Source organism: Clupea harengus, chromosome 23, assembly GCF_900700415.2.
Source record: "Clupea harengus chromosome 23, Ch_v2.0.2, whole genome shotgun sequence".
In the NCBI taxonomy this organism is placed as follows: domain Eukaryota; kingdom Metazoa; phylum Chordata; class Actinopteri; order Clupeiformes; family Clupeidae; genus Clupea; species Clupea harengus.
Genome location: NC_045174.1, coordinates 4,474,209 through 4,492,493, shown reverse-complemented (window position 1 = coordinate 4,492,493; position 18,285 = coordinate 4,474,209). Strand labels below are relative to the sequence as shown.

At 46.6% G+C, this 18,285-nt stretch overlaps 2 protein-coding genes across 3 annotated transcripts in view; one reads left to right on the top strand and one right to left on the bottom strand.

Annotated features, from left to right (window-relative positions):
• ift140 (intraflagellar transport 140 homolog (Chlamydomonas)) overlaps positions 1-18,285 on the bottom strand; it is a 30,305-nt gene that overhangs the window by 844 nt on the left and 11,176 nt on the right. For both annotated transcript variants that reach the window (XM_031560668.2, XM_031560669.2), the window contains 10 exons: positions 4,630-4,807; positions 3,627-3,817; positions 2,698-2,793; positions 2,475-2,607; positions 1,924-2,196; positions 1,623-1,805; positions 1,235-1,441; positions 776-988; positions 468-634; positions 63-204 (listed from right to left, as the gene is read on the bottom strand). In XM_031560668.2, the coding sequence (XP_031416528.1) occupies positions 63-204; positions 468-634; positions 776-988; positions 1,235-1,441; positions 1,623-1,805; positions 1,924-2,196; positions 2,475-2,607; positions 2,698-2,793; positions 3,627-3,817; positions 4,630-4,807 (1,783 nt within the window). The remainder of the gene's footprint in view (positions 1-62; positions 205-467; positions 635-775; positions 989-1,234; positions 1,442-1,622; positions 1,806-1,923; positions 2,197-2,474; positions 2,608-2,697; positions 2,794-3,626; positions 3,818-4,629; positions 4,808-18,285) is intronic.
• Positions 5,612-15,464, top strand: tmem204 (transmembrane protein 204). The gene is made up of 3 exons (XM_012831050.3): positions 5,612-7,039; positions 8,290-8,445; positions 13,757-15,464. The coding sequence occupies exons 1-3, from the start codon at positions 6,763-6,765 to the stop codon at positions 13,999-14,001; spliced, it is 678 nt and encodes a 225-aa protein (XP_012686504.1). The 5' UTR covers positions 5,612-6,762; the 3' UTR covers positions 14,002-15,464.

The following is an 18,285-nucleotide window of genomic DNA, read 5'->3' as shown; positions in this document are numbered from 1 at the left end:
GCTCTCTACGATTGAGACATCGAGCCGCACATGCGCACTTGTTCGCTGGCATGACCACACACCTGCTGATAGTTGCCCTGTTGGCAGAGATGTTCCACCAGAAAGCCGTAGACATCACCCACTCTGACGGCTGGGTCCAGATCCGGCTCTTGCAACAGCGTCTCACACAGATGCATCGCCTCCGCAGGCTCATCCTCATACAGCCTGCACGTGCACACAAACACACAACCATGACCAAAACACAGTAGTATGCAGTCCCGCAGCAATAGCTAATATATACGTCTCAGAGAAAGTATATATATATATAAGTTATTGCTTCATATATGTCTACTGGCACAAAAACTCAGAAATGTCGACGATAGAAAGTGTCTACCATTACCATGATTAGTCTCATGAGTGCCCTCTAGTGGCGGTTAGCCACTGCAGATTTGAAATGGAGATTGTCAGGAGCAGAGGGAATGTTTTACCTGCGCGCTTGGATGAATTTCTTCACCAAGGAGATTCGGTGTGCGAGCTCAGCATTTCTACTGTCCTGGTCATCTGCGTTTCGACCTTTCGCTTTCGATAAACACTTATAGGCCTCTGTTAGTGCACCCAATGCCTTCTCATAGTTCTGGTAGTCGTCTATCTCCACCTACACACACACACACAAAATACACACATTTACACACACAAGCAGAGGAGCTAGTAGTCAGAAGAAATAAACAAAATTTCCAAATATAGCTTTTCAATCGTGAATTTAATCTAAAAGACATTAAGACACCCATATTCTCACCTGTGCACAGGCCTCATAGAAACCTGCCAGCAGGTCAAGAGCTCTGCCTTTGGTGTAAAAGCCAATTATGTTCTTCATGATTTCTGGATCCTTCCGCCAGTCCAGAGACTGCAGGTAGTTGGCGGCCATGATGTAGATCTCCTTCTGACGAGACACTCCAGCAAAAAATATAATCTTCTCTGTGTCACCAGACTTCAACAGTGCGCGCATTGCCTGCAGACAGATAAACAGTTGTTATTTTGACCCATTGCAACTGTCGCTGGTAACAAATATTAGACCCTTAGAGTTGTGACAGAGTTTTAAAGAATGTTTTGATTTAAGCAAAGCTGAAGGGGAAGATCAAACATGATGCAGATTTATAGGACTTAACTATGAACTTAGGGATGTGTGCACATCTGTGTGGGCTTCAGCTGGTGTTAGATCTCCATATGCAATCGGCAGAATGTGTAGCACTTTCACCTTCATTTTATTGCCAGCCTGGGTGTACTTCTTGGTTGCTAGGTGATAGTTGCCCTGGCGCATGCAGCAGTCAGCGATTCGCTCAAGCAGGTCCTTTCGCTCCTCTTCTGATAGGTGGGCAGAGCCTCGCGTCACTGTCATTCTCTCAGCCAGCTCCTCCGTCACGGTCAGGCTCTGGTCCAAACACACCTGCAGGGCCTCGTGGTACTGAACACACAAAATAACCCAAAGACACCCGTCTCAGAGCACTAGAAGACCAGCTAAACCACAACAGCAACACTGCTGAACAAAATACGTTACAGAGCGTAAGTCATCTTTCCACACACGGTCACATACACATAGGACAGACTAGCCTCACACATATATACACACATATATACACACATACATTCTTAGCAGCCACCAGTAGCTCCACCGCCTTGAGGTACTGTGAGTGTTTGATGAAGAAATCTGAGCAGCGAGCCAGCAGGGCGGGGTCACTGTTCTCATTCAGGTCCTCTGCGATCAACTGCAGAGCTCCAAACTGCTCTGTGGAGAAGGCCAACTCCAGAGCCTTCGAGACATGGCCTGCCTGAGGGGAAATCATTCACGAAGTGCTCAAATGGGCAACTAACTCAGTTTCACCTGTGTCATTCTTATCCATACTCCACATAGCACACAGACTTCGCTATTTGTGTGTGTTTACTTACCTTATGGTACAACATGACTGCCCGGTCCATGTGTAAGTTTTTGTCCTCATAGTAGCAGGCGGCCTCCATCATATCTTCAGGATTGCTCAGCAGTGCCAGGTTTAGGAGCTGTTCATCAAGGTTGTTCTCCTTACATAAGCGAATGGCATTGTTGTAGGCCTGCGCTCGTGTGTAGAAGTGCACCGATTGGCCGATATCCTCCTGGCCCTCATACTGCCGGGCCAGGTGATAGGAGGCAGCTCTGTTTCCCGTCTCATTGGCTATCTCACTTGCCTGTCAGAAAAAGAGGACCAACCCACTGAATTATTACAAAACTCATCAGCACGCAAAGAACATCACCAATTACTGAAGAAAGTGGTCCTGTAGTCATGCATAGCATTATGACATTATGTGATTTTTGACGTTTGGTGACTTGAAGTGTGACTACAAGGGTGCTTTATTGTTTTCAGGGATTATGCTCCTCTAAAGGACATATTACAGGACATATTAGACCACATATCTGCACCACATTACATTCTGACAAGCTTTTCCTTGTCTGCCAGGTGTGCTACCTTCTGAACGTTCCCCAGGTAACAGTGGACTCGCACGAGAGACAGGAAGTCCTGCGCTTGCTCATAGTAACGCAGAGCAGACTCCATATCCGACTGGCTCTCCAGGTACTGGGCCCACCACTTATACAGATTCCTGGCCAATCACAAGAGAGAATCACGCATTACATCACCACGCCAGTTAAGCCTTCACATCGAGTAACACAATAATCAGGGCGGGACTCACTTATCCTTCATCTTATTGACGTAGATTTCCAGGGCAAGGGAGTCTTCGATGAGCATTCTGGGAACCTCGACGCGGTGAGTGTCAGACTTCTCATAACTGCCCCCAGATGGACAGAGAACAACAGGGATAGGAAAGCCATGACACATAAGGAAAGAGTGATGGGAGCACTAATAAAAGATGCCGCAGGGCTAAAAAAAGGGTTTGGTGAAAAAGCAGGACGTCCTGTCAACGGGAGGATCTGGTGATGTCACAAATATACACTTACGTAGAATTAAACAAAGGGAGCATGGCAGAGTTGTCTCTGTTGCAGACACACACACACACACACACACACACACAGACACAGACACAGACACAGACACAGACACACACACACACACACACACACACACACACACACACACACACACACACACACACACACACACACACACAAACACACATACACACACACATACACACACACACACACACACAGGGAAAGGGAAGCTGAGCTCTGATTATAGTTAAGTCAGAATATGAGTTAGAATTCCTTGCTGTCTTCACACAAAAACACAGCACTTGCCACTCTTAGGCCGTCATCACTAAAAATGACTCAATTCTGTCAATGGAGAATTTGACATGACATGAATGTGTCTTCATATTCATATTCTTTATACTTCAACTCATTGGGGAACAATTATTGTAAGTGTAGTCTCCATAGCTGTATAATTTTCTATATTTTGTATTCTACTTGAGATGATATCAGTCATCTATGCTTCACCTATGGGGCACTTCAAACACACACACACACACACACACACACACACACACACACACACACACACACACACACACACACACACATACTGGGCTTGTTGAGGTCATGGGGCATTCACGAGTGTGAGAGAGGCGATGGGTCAGATTGTGAGAGGGCGGCGGTGACTCACTAGCTGATGGCGACGATGTTCTCTCCCGTGGCCTCCTGGTGCTTGGCGTAGCTGTAGTAGGTGGTGCGCAGGTGCACGCGGTCGTGGGTCTCGGCCATCTCTATGGCGCGCTGCCACTGCCCACACGCCTGGTAGAACTTATTCAGCAGGTCGTAACGCCCGCAGGAGCGGTACAGGCGCTCAGCCTCCTCCTGAGAGACCAGGCACCAGAGATACAGAGGGAGACAGAATGAGAGACCAGGCACCAGAGATGAAGAGGGAGACACAATGAGAGACAGAGGGAGAGAGACCAGGCACCAGAGATACAGAGGGAGACACAATGAGAGACCAGGCACCAGAGAGAAAGAGGGAGAGCATGAGAGACAGAGGGAGAGAGACCTTTATTTAAACGGGAATGCTGTCAGCCAACTTAGACTGATAGAGGCAAATCTGTCCCACAAACCAAACTACAGACTACTGTGTCTGTCCGAGTATGGAATAGAATGAGTATCCCTGAATGTATGTGTATGTGTGTGAGTTCATGTGCATATGCTTTCATGCGTGTTCTGATGCACAGTAGATGAGGCTGAATCTGTGAGATCCAGTGTGTCTGTGTGTGTGTGTGTGTGTGTGTGTGTGTGTGTGTGTGTGCGTTCATGTGCATATGCATTCATGCGTGTTCTGATGCACAGTAGGTGAGGCTGAATCTGTGAGATCCAGTGTGTCTGTGTGTGTGTGTGTGTGTGTGTCTGTGTGTGTGTGTGTGTGTGTGTGTGTGTGTGTGTGTGTGCGCGTTCATGTGCATATGCATTCATGCGTGTTCTGATGCACAGTAGGTGAGGCTGAATCTGTGAGATCCAGTGTGTGTGTGTGTGAGTGTGTGTGTGTGTGTGCGTTCATGTGCATATGCATTCATGCGTGTTCTGATGCACAGTAGGTGACGCTGAATCTGTGAGATCCAGAGTGAGTGTGTGTGTGTGTGTGCGTGTGTGCGTGTGCGTGTGCACACAGGTGTCTGTCTTACCAGCATGCCCAGCTGTGTTGCCAGCATGGCCACCTGGGCCTCCAGCTCGGGCTCCTTCTCTGCCTCTCTAAGAGCACGTGCCGCCCTGGCGTTGCCCATGTTCCCCAGGCACACCCGCGCCACGTCCAGACGCCGGCTTTTCACACACATCCGCGCCATGCTCTCCCACACCGCCTCGCTAGGGTCATGGGGAGAGGGAAAGAAAAGGTCACTAAAATATCCATACAATGTAAACATGAAAATCTTGATGAAAAACATGACGAGAATCTTGACAGCCATTTACTATAATCACATTTCCACAATTACAGTCATTACTGATCTATATTTGTACACGCTTTTGAAACATGACAAGGCCTCTTGATGTTGTGTGTGATGGTACATTGAGAAAACTTGTGAGAGGGGAGAAAAGATTGAACAACATGATAAGGTCGTAATGTGATTGAGTGTAACTCATCATAAAGGTCTTCCTATAAGAGGACCATTTAAGATATTACTCATTGCTGGTCACCCTACAAAAGCAATCTCAAAAACAGAAACCTTCCACACACACACACACACACACACACACAGTGTGGTCTCCCCACTAAAGGCAGAACTCTGCCTACAGAGCCCTGAACTTTATTAATCCCTCCCTCCCTCTCTCCCTCCCTCTCGTTCTTTCTTGTACATTCCATCCCTCTCTTCATCTGGGTCCCTCCTCCGCTTGCACTTTGAATTCCACACCCATCTGTTCCTTATTGGAGTCCACTGTCGCCCCCACCCCCCACCCCCCAGACACATATGGGCTTGTTTATTAAAGTTAGGCAACAGGAAATTCCCTGAATCTTTGGGGGCCCTGAACCAAGCTGAAAGCAGAGCAGTTCACCTCACTCGAGAGAGAGAAAGACAGAAAAAGAAAGAGGGAGTGAGTGAGAGAGAGAAAGAGTGAGGGGGAGAGTGGGAGGGCGAGAGAGACCGAGGAGAGTGTGGGAGAAAGGGACAAAAAAGGAGAGAAGAAAGAGTGAGGGGAGAGAAAGAGGAGGGGCTGTGTTCTGCCGTCCTCTACCCCTTTTCCTCAGGAAACGCATCCTGTTGCTGTTTGACTGCAGGAGCAGCGCGCTTGTCACAGAGAAAGGCAGAGGGAGGGAGGGAGGGAGAGATAGAGAGACAGAGAGAGAGGGAGAGAGAGAGAGAGAGAGCAGAGCAGAGCTGTGCAGAGGGAAGGAAGGAGAGAGAGAGAGGGCGGGAGAGCAAGCGAGCAGAAGGACTAAACGCTCACACGCTCCCCCACTGTCTCAGCTTTCACCTTCAGACCTCTGGATCTTGCTCCTCAACCTCTCGCTCTCCTCACGGGCAGACCCACTCCAGACTCTCATCGGATCTCAGCGCAAGACTCTTATCTGGGACAGAGCAGACAAACTCTCCACCTCTCCACACAGCTCTATGCATGCCTGTGCAGCAGAGGGAAAGGCTCTAAGTCTCCACTGAGAACAGAACAGACTCCAGCGAGAGCAAGAGCACGGCAAAGACCAACGAGCTCCAAACACTGTTCCCCCGCTGAGAGAGGGAAGAGAAAAAAAGAAAGAAAAAAAAACACAGGAGGAAAAAAAAGAGAGACAAGGGGGAGAGTGGGATCCCGCCTCCACTGTCAAGCAGCTGCAAAGTTGGAGGAGCAGAAGAGGAGAGTGAGGAGAAGAAGCAAAGGGAGAGAGGAGGGTAGGAAAGCACAGAGTGGGAGTTAGTGAAAAACAGCAAGAAAGACACCCACTGGGCTGATAACCTAGAAGGAGTGCGAAGAACGCAAAAAAAAAACAGAGATCCACCGAGAAACGAGGGTCAGAAGAAGAGGAACATTGTCATGGCCCAGGTCTTCAAGAGGCCCCCTCGAGTCCGTGCATCCGAGGAAGAAGGATAAAGACTCCTGGCGTCGAACATAACCCCCCACCCCCCACCCCAGCGGACAAGAATGAACGGAGATGTTCTCTAGCTAACACCACTGGGTTGGATCATCCCATCACCTGAACACCTCTGTGTGTGTGTGCGTGTGTGTGTGCACGGCCCTGGAAGAAAGCGAGAGGGGGGGGAAGAGAGTGTGAGTGTGTGTGTGTGTGAGGCGAGCGCCCCAGGAGACAGGGGGAGGGAGCGGAGGGCTGCATGGCTGTGCAGCGGCTGGTGCTGGCTGCGGTGGCGGTGGCCCTGCTCTCGCTGGTGCTCAACAACACGGCGGCTTGGAGCCCCAGCTGGGTGCTGCAGACGCTGGACAGCGGACGGCGCCGCAGCGTGGGCCTCTGGAGGATGTGCTCGCTGGAGGGGGGCCGGCTGGACGAGGCCAGTGCCGGGGGCTCCGAGGCGGGCACCCGCGGACTCTGCCTGGGACTCAGCTGGGGCTCGGATTATGCCGGGTACCAGGAGTCACGCAGCACAGTGAAACGTAAGTGCACACACAAACCAGAGTGTGTGTGTGTGTGTGTGTGTGTGTGTGTGTGTGTTTGAGTATGCATGTGCAGATGAGCATGTGACAGTGGCACAAAAAAACCAACTGTGTTAAGGTGTATCCTTATGTGCAACAACAAAATGATATGCTAAATAAAAAGTAATATAAAGAATATTTCACGGTACAATTAATATTTGAAGTTTAATTCCATACTTGAATGTGAGGAGCACTACTCTGAATAGGAGTATCAACTGAGCTCTCTTTGCCCTTCAGACTGGCCTTTTGTTGAGCTGCCTAGCAGCGCTCGCTCTCAGCTGGCTTCCATGTGCCTGCCAGTGCCTCTGCATGAATGGGTCATGACCCAGACACTATGAATGAAAATGAATGGCATTTAAACGGATTCCTGTTGTTTCCTTTGCCTCATTCACTGACTGTATAAACACAGGTGCAGGCCAGTGGAGGTTCTGAATTTACAAAATCAACATTTGTCGAAACAGCAATTCAGTGAGAAAGAATGGTGCAAAGCATGCTATAAATCAGCGCATTGTGCACCAAGATAAGGAAAGAATGGTGTGTATTGCTTTGAGTATGTTGCACACACACACACACACACCCTATATGTGGACATGTGTGAGCCCAACCTGAAGCTCTGGTGTTGTGTCTAGATAAACAGTAATTGGACAAGATTTGAGGTCTGAATATCCATTTGTAAAAAAAATTGTGCATAGGTTCGAAAAAGGATTATAGATTTTAAGATTAACTATTCATTTAGGTAATCACCAATACGAACTCCGTAAATTAATTTATCCTAGCTACGCTGAAAAAAAACCACCCTGATATCTCTGGCCATATCCTATGTGGGCTCTGGCTTATGGATTCCCAGACAGGAATCATGGGTAGCAGGAAACTTTGACTCGGTGAGGTATGCTGGGAAACAGGAAGGATCACCCACACAGGATTCTCACCACAGCTGACAGCACATCTGTACACAATTACAGCAAAAATACACTCCCTCTCCCTGTGTGTCTGTGTCTGTGTGTGTGTGTGCTGCTTTTGTACTCTCAGTGTCTGGTGTAACATTCTATCTCTGATCTCAAAGTAGTTTGTCTTACCATTTTCCACCTTCACCTCTGTTCAGTATGGGACTTTTACACTAGGCAGCACATAAGGGGCCTTCTGAGAGTGACACCACAATGTGTAAATGTGTGTCAGTCCCATTCAATGTTTGTTCCTCTCTCTTACCCCAGTGCAGTTTGACATGATGCGTGCCTGCAATCTCCTGGCAACCGTTGCCCTGACAGCGGGTCAGCTGATCTACCTGCTGGGGCTGCTGGAGCTGAAGTTCATTACTCAGGATTCCCAGTGGTGGGAGGAGGCCATCGCAGCCCTGTTCCAGCTAGCCAGTGAGTATCCCTCAACCTAACCAGTGCAAACTATTGAGCACATTAACATTCCTCTTTCTCTCTCTCAATCACATGCACACACACACACACACACACACACACACACACACACACACACACACACACACACACACACACACACACACACACACACACACACACACACACACACACACACACACACACACTGTTGTCACAGGGGCTGCTCATGTGTACACTGGCGAGTGAGTTTGGGTAGAAATGAGAATTCCGTGTGAGCAGGACTACAGGGGGAGGACTATCAGCTATCTGCTTGCCTTTCTTTGTTGTGAGACACTTGCAAGCAAAAGCAGACACTGCTTTGAGGATCTGTAACAGAACAAATATCAACAAATAAAAGCCACCCCTACAGCTCCCCCCCAGCCCCCCGCGCCCACCCGCAATCAAACACTCCACAACAATGAGCTGGGGGCCCCGCCAAGAACCGGCCCTCGCTTATCAGATCAGACCGTCTTCTTGGAAAGCACTCTTCACTCAGAGCAGCACCAGAAATAGACCCATGCTGTGTGTGTGTGTGTCTGTGTGTGTGTGTGTCTGTGTGTGTGTCTGAGTGAGTGTGAGTGTGTGTGTGTGTGTGTGTGTGTGTGTGTGTGTGTGTGTGTGTGTGTGAGTGTGTGTGTGTGAGTGTGTTTGTGTGTATGTGGTGGTGGTTCTGAAAATCCCCCTCCTTACTCCCCCTGACCAGACATTCCTAGGCCAGAGATCAGAGGGTTAGGGTTAGGATTATGTACAACACTGTCAAAATGGAGTTCTGAGTGCTCTGTTATTATCGGCCACTGCTGTAATTGTGTTTGCATCTCATACTGTGCTTCTGTGTGATTTGGTAAGATAAGATGTTTGGCTGTCTCTCATAGGGCGTTTTTCCATCACTGGCCAGGGAAGTGCTGTCGCCACAGTATTGTGTTCAGGAGAGGAGTCTGTGTGTGTGTGTGTGTGTGTGTGTGTGTTTGTCTGGTTGTCAGAGGGGAAAACGAGCCGTGTCCGTTGGCGAAATCTGTTCCTGGACATTCTGTAAACTCTCTGCGAAACAATCTCCGCTGTCCCTCTATCTGAGTGAATGGTGTTGCGCTGGCTCTGTGGCTGTGCGCTGTCTGGACGGTGAATGCGCGGGGTGAGGGCTGGACAGCGCAGCGCAGCGCTGCTGTGTGAGAGTGTCACAGCTGTGGTTATATTTAGTGTCTGTGAAAGAGACCGGCGAGAGACGGGCAGGCGCCAGGATTTCCCTACGCAGGACGGGGAAGTGCTGCCACTACCTGTTATGCAAAATCCCCTGAAGCCCTGCGTCCCGTGAATACACATACACACACACACACACACACACACACACACACACACACACACACACACACACACACACACACACACACACACACACACACCACAGAGGAAAGAAGAAGGGGATGTAGAGGGGTGGATTGTTAAGACAGAAATTGCAAACCAGTCCGTTTGTTTGTCCATGTTTGTTCGATGTGGTTCAAACAGACCACTTGAGGCTCATGCATATGAAAGGCCTTTAAGCCCTTCTAAAGCCCAGCACCGCTGAATGCATTCGCTGGCTTCCGGCCAGACTGGATTCCACTGAAGCTCTTCAAGGCATCTTATTATTCACCAACACAACGAGTGAATCATGCAAATGTCCAGTAACCAGAGGACTTCCTAAACAGGCCCTGGTTCATTTCCTGTGGTCTTGAGGAGGAGAAGAAGAAGTGCGGAGGATGGGGAGGAAAGGTCAGGCCAGGTTGGGCTATCCCTGGGAACGGAATGGGCCATGTCCTCGGGGGAAGAGAAGGAGTGGGGTCACCTCTTACGGGCCAGTGGCGGTCAGTGACCCATAGGAGTTGACCTGACCTTAGCTGGCACTGGGAAAAGGATTGATCAATAGAATGACAAGTCTTCCTTAGTGGTCATGCCATATCAGGAACTGGTGATAGTGGGGATCTTTTAAAGGGCAAAAGGTTTTAAGAATTTTTATATTATTTTTCATTAATATAAAATGCAATTGAGTCAGTACAGCTACAATGCAAAACAATCTGTATAGTCACTGTGGACTGATAGAGTAGGTGCCTTTGAATGATATGATCTTTGTTAATGAGTTCTAGGAGAGACTGTGAGCAATGTGGTTATCATTGAGAGTTGACAGATTCAATGACAGTGAATGAAATGGAGGGTAACTGATGGGTATTGTAGTCTTTCCTAAGATATGAATGGTGCACTGTTGTGAATGAGTTATTTTTGCTCAGTGATCGCTTGGAATGCCAAGTTTTGGTTTCCATTGCTATCAACCTCAGACTGTAGAAAAACACCAGACACATTCCAGTCCAGCCAGCAGATTTCTGCAGAGGTCCTGCCTGCGCACACACACACACACACACAGACACACACAGACACACACAGACACACAGACACACACACACACACACACACACACACACACACACTAAAGCAAGATTAGCCAGGGCCAGGTTAGGGATGAATGAGGGTGAGGGGTGAAGGGTTGCACAGCTGGCACTGTGCCCACCACCCTCCCCATGACACTGGGCAAATGAATAGTCAGCTGTAGCAACACAAAGGAAAGCTGACTATCTGGAGCAATGTTGAAAGAGTGGGGAGAGAAGAGATGGGAAGAGGGAGCAAATCACAGCTCTACTGCTACTACTCTACTCTACTGAGTCTATTCTTCCAGAGAATGCAAGGCTTCCAAGAAGATTGAGCAACAGACAGAGAAAGGGAGTGATATGAATAGGGGAGGGGGAGGGGTGGTGTGGGTGAAGGGGTGAAGGAAGGATACCAGCGATTACACAGTGCCAAAGAAAACTTAGTCATACACACAGACTTAGAAACACAGGACAGAGAGAGCAAAGGATCATTCGTCAGATCACCACAAACACACACACACACAGTTTAAATAAATCTGCTGGATGGCCAAGCCCCAAGAAACAAACGGTTTCATATCCCAATCTGCTCTCAGCTCTCCTCCTTTCCTCAGGTCTTATGTTCTCCAGACAGTATTTCCTCTGGACTTCTTACATTTAAGGATGTAAGTTATATTAACATAATATACTTAAACTGATACAGTATGTCTTGGATATTGTACACTACACCAAGTCCTTTCTGAAAGCCAGTGTAAAGTCTTAATCTCTATAAAGCTTGTGGGATGTGACGACTCCCCTTGGCTGCGGCCCCTCTGGCCTCTCCGTTCGACTGCAGGAATGCGGCGTGGCGATGAGTGATTTCAGCTTCCACAGAGCGGAAGAGATAAGCCTGCGATGGGAGGTGAGCCACTCGGAGGATGTCACCGACCAGGAGTTATTCACAAGGGCTGCGCCAGGATCAGTCTCCTCCTTCGCACGCACTAACCACATTCATCAGGGCCGGCCAATATAGCCTCGTCCAAAATAAGAGACTTTCATCTGAAATGCTTCAGCAGAGACTGGTTTGGGATCAGTGGTTTGTCTCTAGATAACAGTCAGGCACGTAAGAGCTGGGATGGAACTAGAGGCAGTGGTGGCGGCTAACAGTCTAGAAAGTCCTGATTAGGGATCGGTCTTCTGCCTTTCAATGTTCTGGTTCGGAGAGGGTATATACATAGGAGTGAGAGCAGGAATTCAGAGCCAAGTGTGTATGTGGGGGGGTTTCTGCAATATGCTGGGTGCTGAATTTGTTGGTGTGCTCTAGCTATGGACCGTGTACTGCGAGTTAAGGTGCCGTTATGCTTCTACGACTGCGTTACTGCGGGGTCACATTCCAGTTGCTTCGACGGACTTGTGAACATTTACAGTTCTCCGTCGGTTGGTGGGTGTCGCAAAGCAATAAAAATAAAAGATGGCGGACCAAACTCCGTAGATGGTCGTATTTGTACATAAAAGTTGTTTGTTGGACTTGGTTTTGCTTAGATTTTTTTAAAGTTACCGAGAAATAGACAGTGTGCAATGTAAAAACCCCGTTATTGTAACTGAAAAATACGTATGAGGGGATTTGCGAGGTGTCTGAGCCAGCTACCTAATGTTAGCATGCTACTACCCACAAGATAAACACCGATTTAAAAGTTGTTTATTTAACTTTTTTTTGCTTAGATTTTTTAAAAGTTACCGAGAAATAGACACTGTGCAATGTAAAAACCCCGTTATTGTAACTGAAAAAAATGTCTGAGGGGATTTGCGAGGTGTCTGAGCCAGCTATCTAATGTTAGCATGCTACTGCCCACAAGGTAAACAGCGATGGGTTGGTCCAATCACAGCCCTGCGGCTTGCGTCGCCTTGTCGGATAGTTAAAACATTTGGAAGACGCAAGCAAGAACGCAAACGGTGCTCGGAGGGGGCTCGCAACGATGCAAGGGGCTCTTGCATGTCTTGCGTGTCTGCGTAAAAGGCTGACCATAAATTAAGCTTTAGTGTGCTGTGAGTTGGTGTGCTGTGAGTTGGTGTGCTGTTAGTTAGTGTGCTGTAAGTCTGTGTGCTGTGAGTTGGTGTGCTGTTAGTTAGTGTGCTGTAAGTCTGTGTGCTGTGAGTTGGTGTGCTCTGAGTTGGTGTGCTGTAAGTCTGTGTGCTGTGTGTTGGTGTGCTGTGAGTTGGTGTGCTGTAAGTCTGTGTGCTGTGTGTTGGTGTGCTGTAAGTCTGTGTGCTGTGTGTTGGTGTGCTGTAAGTCTGTGTGCTGTGAGTTGGTGTGCTGTAAGTCTGTGTGCTGTGAGTTGGTGTGCTCTGAGTTGGTGTGCTGTTGTCATGGCTGGCGTGCTGTGAGTTAGTGTGCTGTGACGAGGGCGTCTGTGGAATGTGTCCTGTTGAGAGTGCTCAGCTCCAGCATGGCTGTCCATCAGCATTACCTCCCTGCCGTGTGCTGTTGTGAGGCGCAGGGGGAACGCCTCAGACATGGCCCAGGCCACTCTGGCCTTTAGAAAGTGAACAACTATTATTGTTATTATTATTCTTTGTCCTATTCTCCAATGCTCAGTCTGCCTTTACTTGTGTGTGTGTGTGTGGTGTGTGTGTGTGCATGCGTAAGTGTTCCGTGAAATGAGCTCCATCTTTTTCTAATTACAGCTGTGGCTGGAAGCATGAGCGCACCCAAAAGCCCCACAGTAACCAAATACAGCAGGGCTTTACAGAGAACCGTGCAGAGAAGAAAACCCCAAAAATACACAGAAAAGCATTCAACCTTGACGCACACTAATGATCTAGGTCACTAAAACGAAAATAAATCACAAACACACACCAAACACGCACCACTCATTTTCTTTCTCCTCACTCATTCCCTCTCTTTCTCTCCCTCTCTCTAGGTTTTGTGCTGGTGATTGGCCTGGTGACGTTCTATCGCATTGGTCCGTACACGCAGCTGTCGTACTCGTGCTACATAAACATCGCTGCCTGCTTGCTGGCCACCCTGGCCGCTGCCGTGCTCATATGGGACATTCTGCATCGCCGTGACGACTGCCTGAGCCCGCGGGTCATCGTCATCAGCCGCTCCCTGGCCACCAACTTCAGGCCGCGCCTCGACAATGATTATGTGGAGTCGCCGTGCTGAGGCAAACACACACAAACAAACAAACAAACAAACAAACAAACACAGACACGCGCACACAGACTATGGAACGGACTACTGAACTTTCTACAAAGCTTCCAGAATTCTGACACGGAGTGAACAGGAAGAGCTGGGATGAAAAGAGAACAATAATCACCATTGCGTGCACACACACACACACACACACACACACACACACACACTCACACACACACACAAATCCACTCCTGGACTGAAATGGGTTAGGACCTCAATGGACACTGAAGGGGTGGTAGAATATCAAGCTGGATCTTGACATATTTCATTCTCTGGGCACTTATAAAAGAATAGCCAATATATGTTATATATCTAATTGTACACATGTTTATACCTGTGGATATGATACGATTGAGTTAGATATATATAAAAAGTCAGAAGGAGCTAGCTATTCCACACATGTATTACTCAAGGCACATATTCCCTGTTGTGGATTCTTTGGTACCTAATGCTGATTCTTTATCTTTTAGACACTTAGCGACAGGAAAGGCGTGCATTCTCACCAAGATGGCAAATGATGATGAAACAAGTAGAGATAGTTTTATAAATGTCCACCCATCGCAATGGCCTATGCCCCCTTGAGAAACATCCCACTTATTTGCACTTCAAACATTCCCATGTCGATTGACACAACGCCCCTAAATCAGTATTCGGGGTACACATGGACTAAGTGGGCTCACAGCTGTATCACAAATGGTATGTAGGTTCAGCATATTAAAAGTTGAATGAGCTAAAAGATCTAGGGGTCAGTATTTACTTTGACATAGCAGAATGGGAGATGGAGGCTTTAAAGTTGTAATATTAAATTCAAAGGGTTACATTATAGCTGGTTCATTATTGTGCATATTGTCGCAGTATTTTACAGGTATTGCTATGCAGTTCCTAAGACAGCACTGTAATCCAATGAAATCCATTAATGAATTGCAGTTAAACGTTTAATTTTATGCCGAGTCAACAAGTCTCACAACCAACTAAGCAAGACAGCCAGATGACATGATCTGAATGGAGATCGTTTTCCAAAAAAAAAACAAGCAAATCAAATAATTCTACCTCCAAATTGATCTAAAGATGAATTGCTACACATTAATTGCTCATACTACACTCGGACCAAAGGATACATACATAAGGACTAGGGGTGAAAGAGCTGGACGTATACAAGGTTCACAATGAAGACTGAGTGCTCTGCTTGTGTGCACATATAGGAGGTGGGTTTCCACAAGAAAGCTTTCCAAATCACTTTATGGCAGATCCCATCTTTGTTGAATGTCTGCTCGCTTGAGGTACATGTACTTGACTTAATTTAATATAGTTCTGTTAAATACAAAAAGTATTCCAATGATATCCAACAGCGTCCTAACATCTTATGGACTTTCCAAGGAGGGAAGGGAAACAATTCTGGAGGTAAATACAATAAAACATAAGAAGACTGAGTCCTATATGTGTGGTTTTCTTTAAATAAATAGGCTTTCTTTTCACTCACACCACTGACTTACAGAAAGGGGAAACTCCTGAGTGGACTAACCCAAAACATTATATCCAAGCTCATCCATAGGTTATTATTATTTACAATAATTTAGTATTTAGAATTATTGATTACTTAAAGTTTAATTGATAATGAATAGTATTTATTATGTCCTTATGTGTGTCATTTTTCTGCAAATGATTTGGCAGCATTTGAATGTTCCTTCAATAACACTTTCTTTTATCTTAAGGACTGACCTTCGCTTCATAATGTAGTTACAGACTCGTTTGTATTTTCAGTTCCTTTTCATTGACTAAGATTAACAGATACAGTCATTTCTGCCCTCTTACGAACCAAAATTAATTTATAGTGATGAATTAGGTATGTCAAGTTGTGATTGTTTTGATATGTTAAATTCTGAATGCCGATGCAAAATAGAAATTCCTACATTTCTATTCCCCAGATTTCAGAATAATTCCGTACACTGGTGTCCTCGTTCTATATCCCACATATATGCCTTTTGTCCCAAAGGTTTTTCTTAAAGTGCTATTTTTGCCAATGCGTAAGAAATTACCGTGAAATTATTGAGGGGCCTCTTGCAGTAATTGCTATGCAGTCATACTTGTTTAAAACCCTGTGACGGTCTTGGTCAGGCTTCTATCCAAATCAGGTTTTTCTTCTCAACCACTGAGCCGAAAGGCAGAGCATAACTTCCACAAATACTACGTTTGATGTGTGAAAAGTGTGACTGAACTGCGAAGCTACAAACCTTTATATATAAATGGTTATTGTCATGTATTGGTTGACGTTCTTGCTCATGTCAATGAAACGGTATTCAACTTATGTCAAAAGAATAACTAACTCTTATTTGATGTGCTTTATGGCATACTAAGTTTAATTATTGTCAAGGTATATGATATACCTTGACAATAATTCTTAGTATGCCATAAAGCACATCAAATATGACACAAAGCATTTTTATTGGAAACTACGTTTGGTGCACAAAAGTGTATGAGAAAATAGTTTAACTTTAATTATTTATGAAATAGGTCTTTTTTATTTTTTTATTCTCACACTTGCACACCACCTTTTGTTGGTTTGATTCAAATTTTCTCCAACTACATGACAGGGCTGCAGTTGATCACGACTGACCATTGTTCCTAATGTAGCATTTCAAACAAACAGAAACATGGTCAAAGGATATGGTGCACAAACAAGAATGTCGCTGTGCATTTCAGATGTCAAACCCCTGTAGCTGAATGGCCGGTGACTGCTTGTGTGTGTGTGTGTGTGCGCGAGAGCGAGTGAGTGAGTGTGTGTCAAGGACAGTCTGAATTACAGGAAATGACTCTGGGCTGAAGACGCACACACATTCACATCCATGGTAATGACACAAAAAACCTGAAATATTAACACACAGTGTGCACTTGTGTTGTGCGGGTGAAAATGTATTAAATGGCCATTAAATGGCTTTTAAATGGCTTATTTCGCAACGCTGACCGCCAATACCATACACCAATGAGAAGAACCATCAGCCAATACACTCCCAAAGTCTACTAGTGTGTACGAATGTGTGTGTGTGCGCATGACCAAGGGGAATGGGAGCCTGTCCTGAAGCTGTCATCACTGCTTCCAGAGAGTGTGATCTCGGATATGAATCTCTCTGCTCCACTGGAACTGGGAATGTGTGTGTGTGTGTGTGTGTGTGTGTGTGTGTGTGTGTGTGTGTGTGTGTGTGTGTGTGCGTGCGTGAAACAATGCAGCTGGTACGTGCTCATCCACATGTGTGCCAGGGCATCTGACGCAAAGACACACTTATTAATGATGTAACTCTCTCCCTCATGTCCACATCAGTGTCTCTCTCACTGTGGCACTGTGGCACACACACACACACACAGACACACAGACACACAGACACACACACACACAGACACACAGACACACAGACACACAGACACACAGACACACACACACACACACACACACACACACACACACACACACACATCCCCTCCCTGACCTATTTCAGTGCATGACCAATAGCACTGTGAGAGGATGTATGTGTGACGCTCTGTGTGTTTATAAAAGCACATCCCTTCACCCCTAAATTTATCCTGCCAGTAAGTACACACACTGACACACACACACACACACACACACCTTCAACAACAGTAAGGAACTACCAAGCACCACCAACCACCTTGTCCTCTATGATACGAAAGCCATACATGAAAATGTAGATTAAGAGCTTAATGAAATGCAATATTAATATCCAAAGATATCAGAACAAACCGGTGACCCTCTGGGCCCGTGGTTAACAATACCAGTCGATAAAACTGACTACCCGCCTTCCTCCAAACTATTACCACCATCAGTGTATGTCAATGGGAGGGGTGTGGAGTACAGTACAGTAAGACAGACAGGCCAAGGCAATCATGCCAGCTAGCACGTCTCTCTTTGCCTTCACAATACACTGGGCACAGACACGACACATCCTGTGCATCTGTGCATCTGTGCATCTGTGCATCTGTGCGTGTGTGAGTGTGTGTGTGTGTGTGTGTACGTGCATTGTCTTTTAAACATTTCAGGATGTCCATTAAGGATGTCCATGACAACTTAGTCCAACAATTAATATCAAAAAGCTGTGAACACTGACATGTAAAAGCCCGGCTTTGACCACAACAAGAAAGGAAAAAGTTGATCAAAAAGAAGTCATATTCTGATTCATGTTTAACTTTTCCCTCTTAATCTGGTCTCATGCCCTGACGTAATAGCCACATATCAGTCAG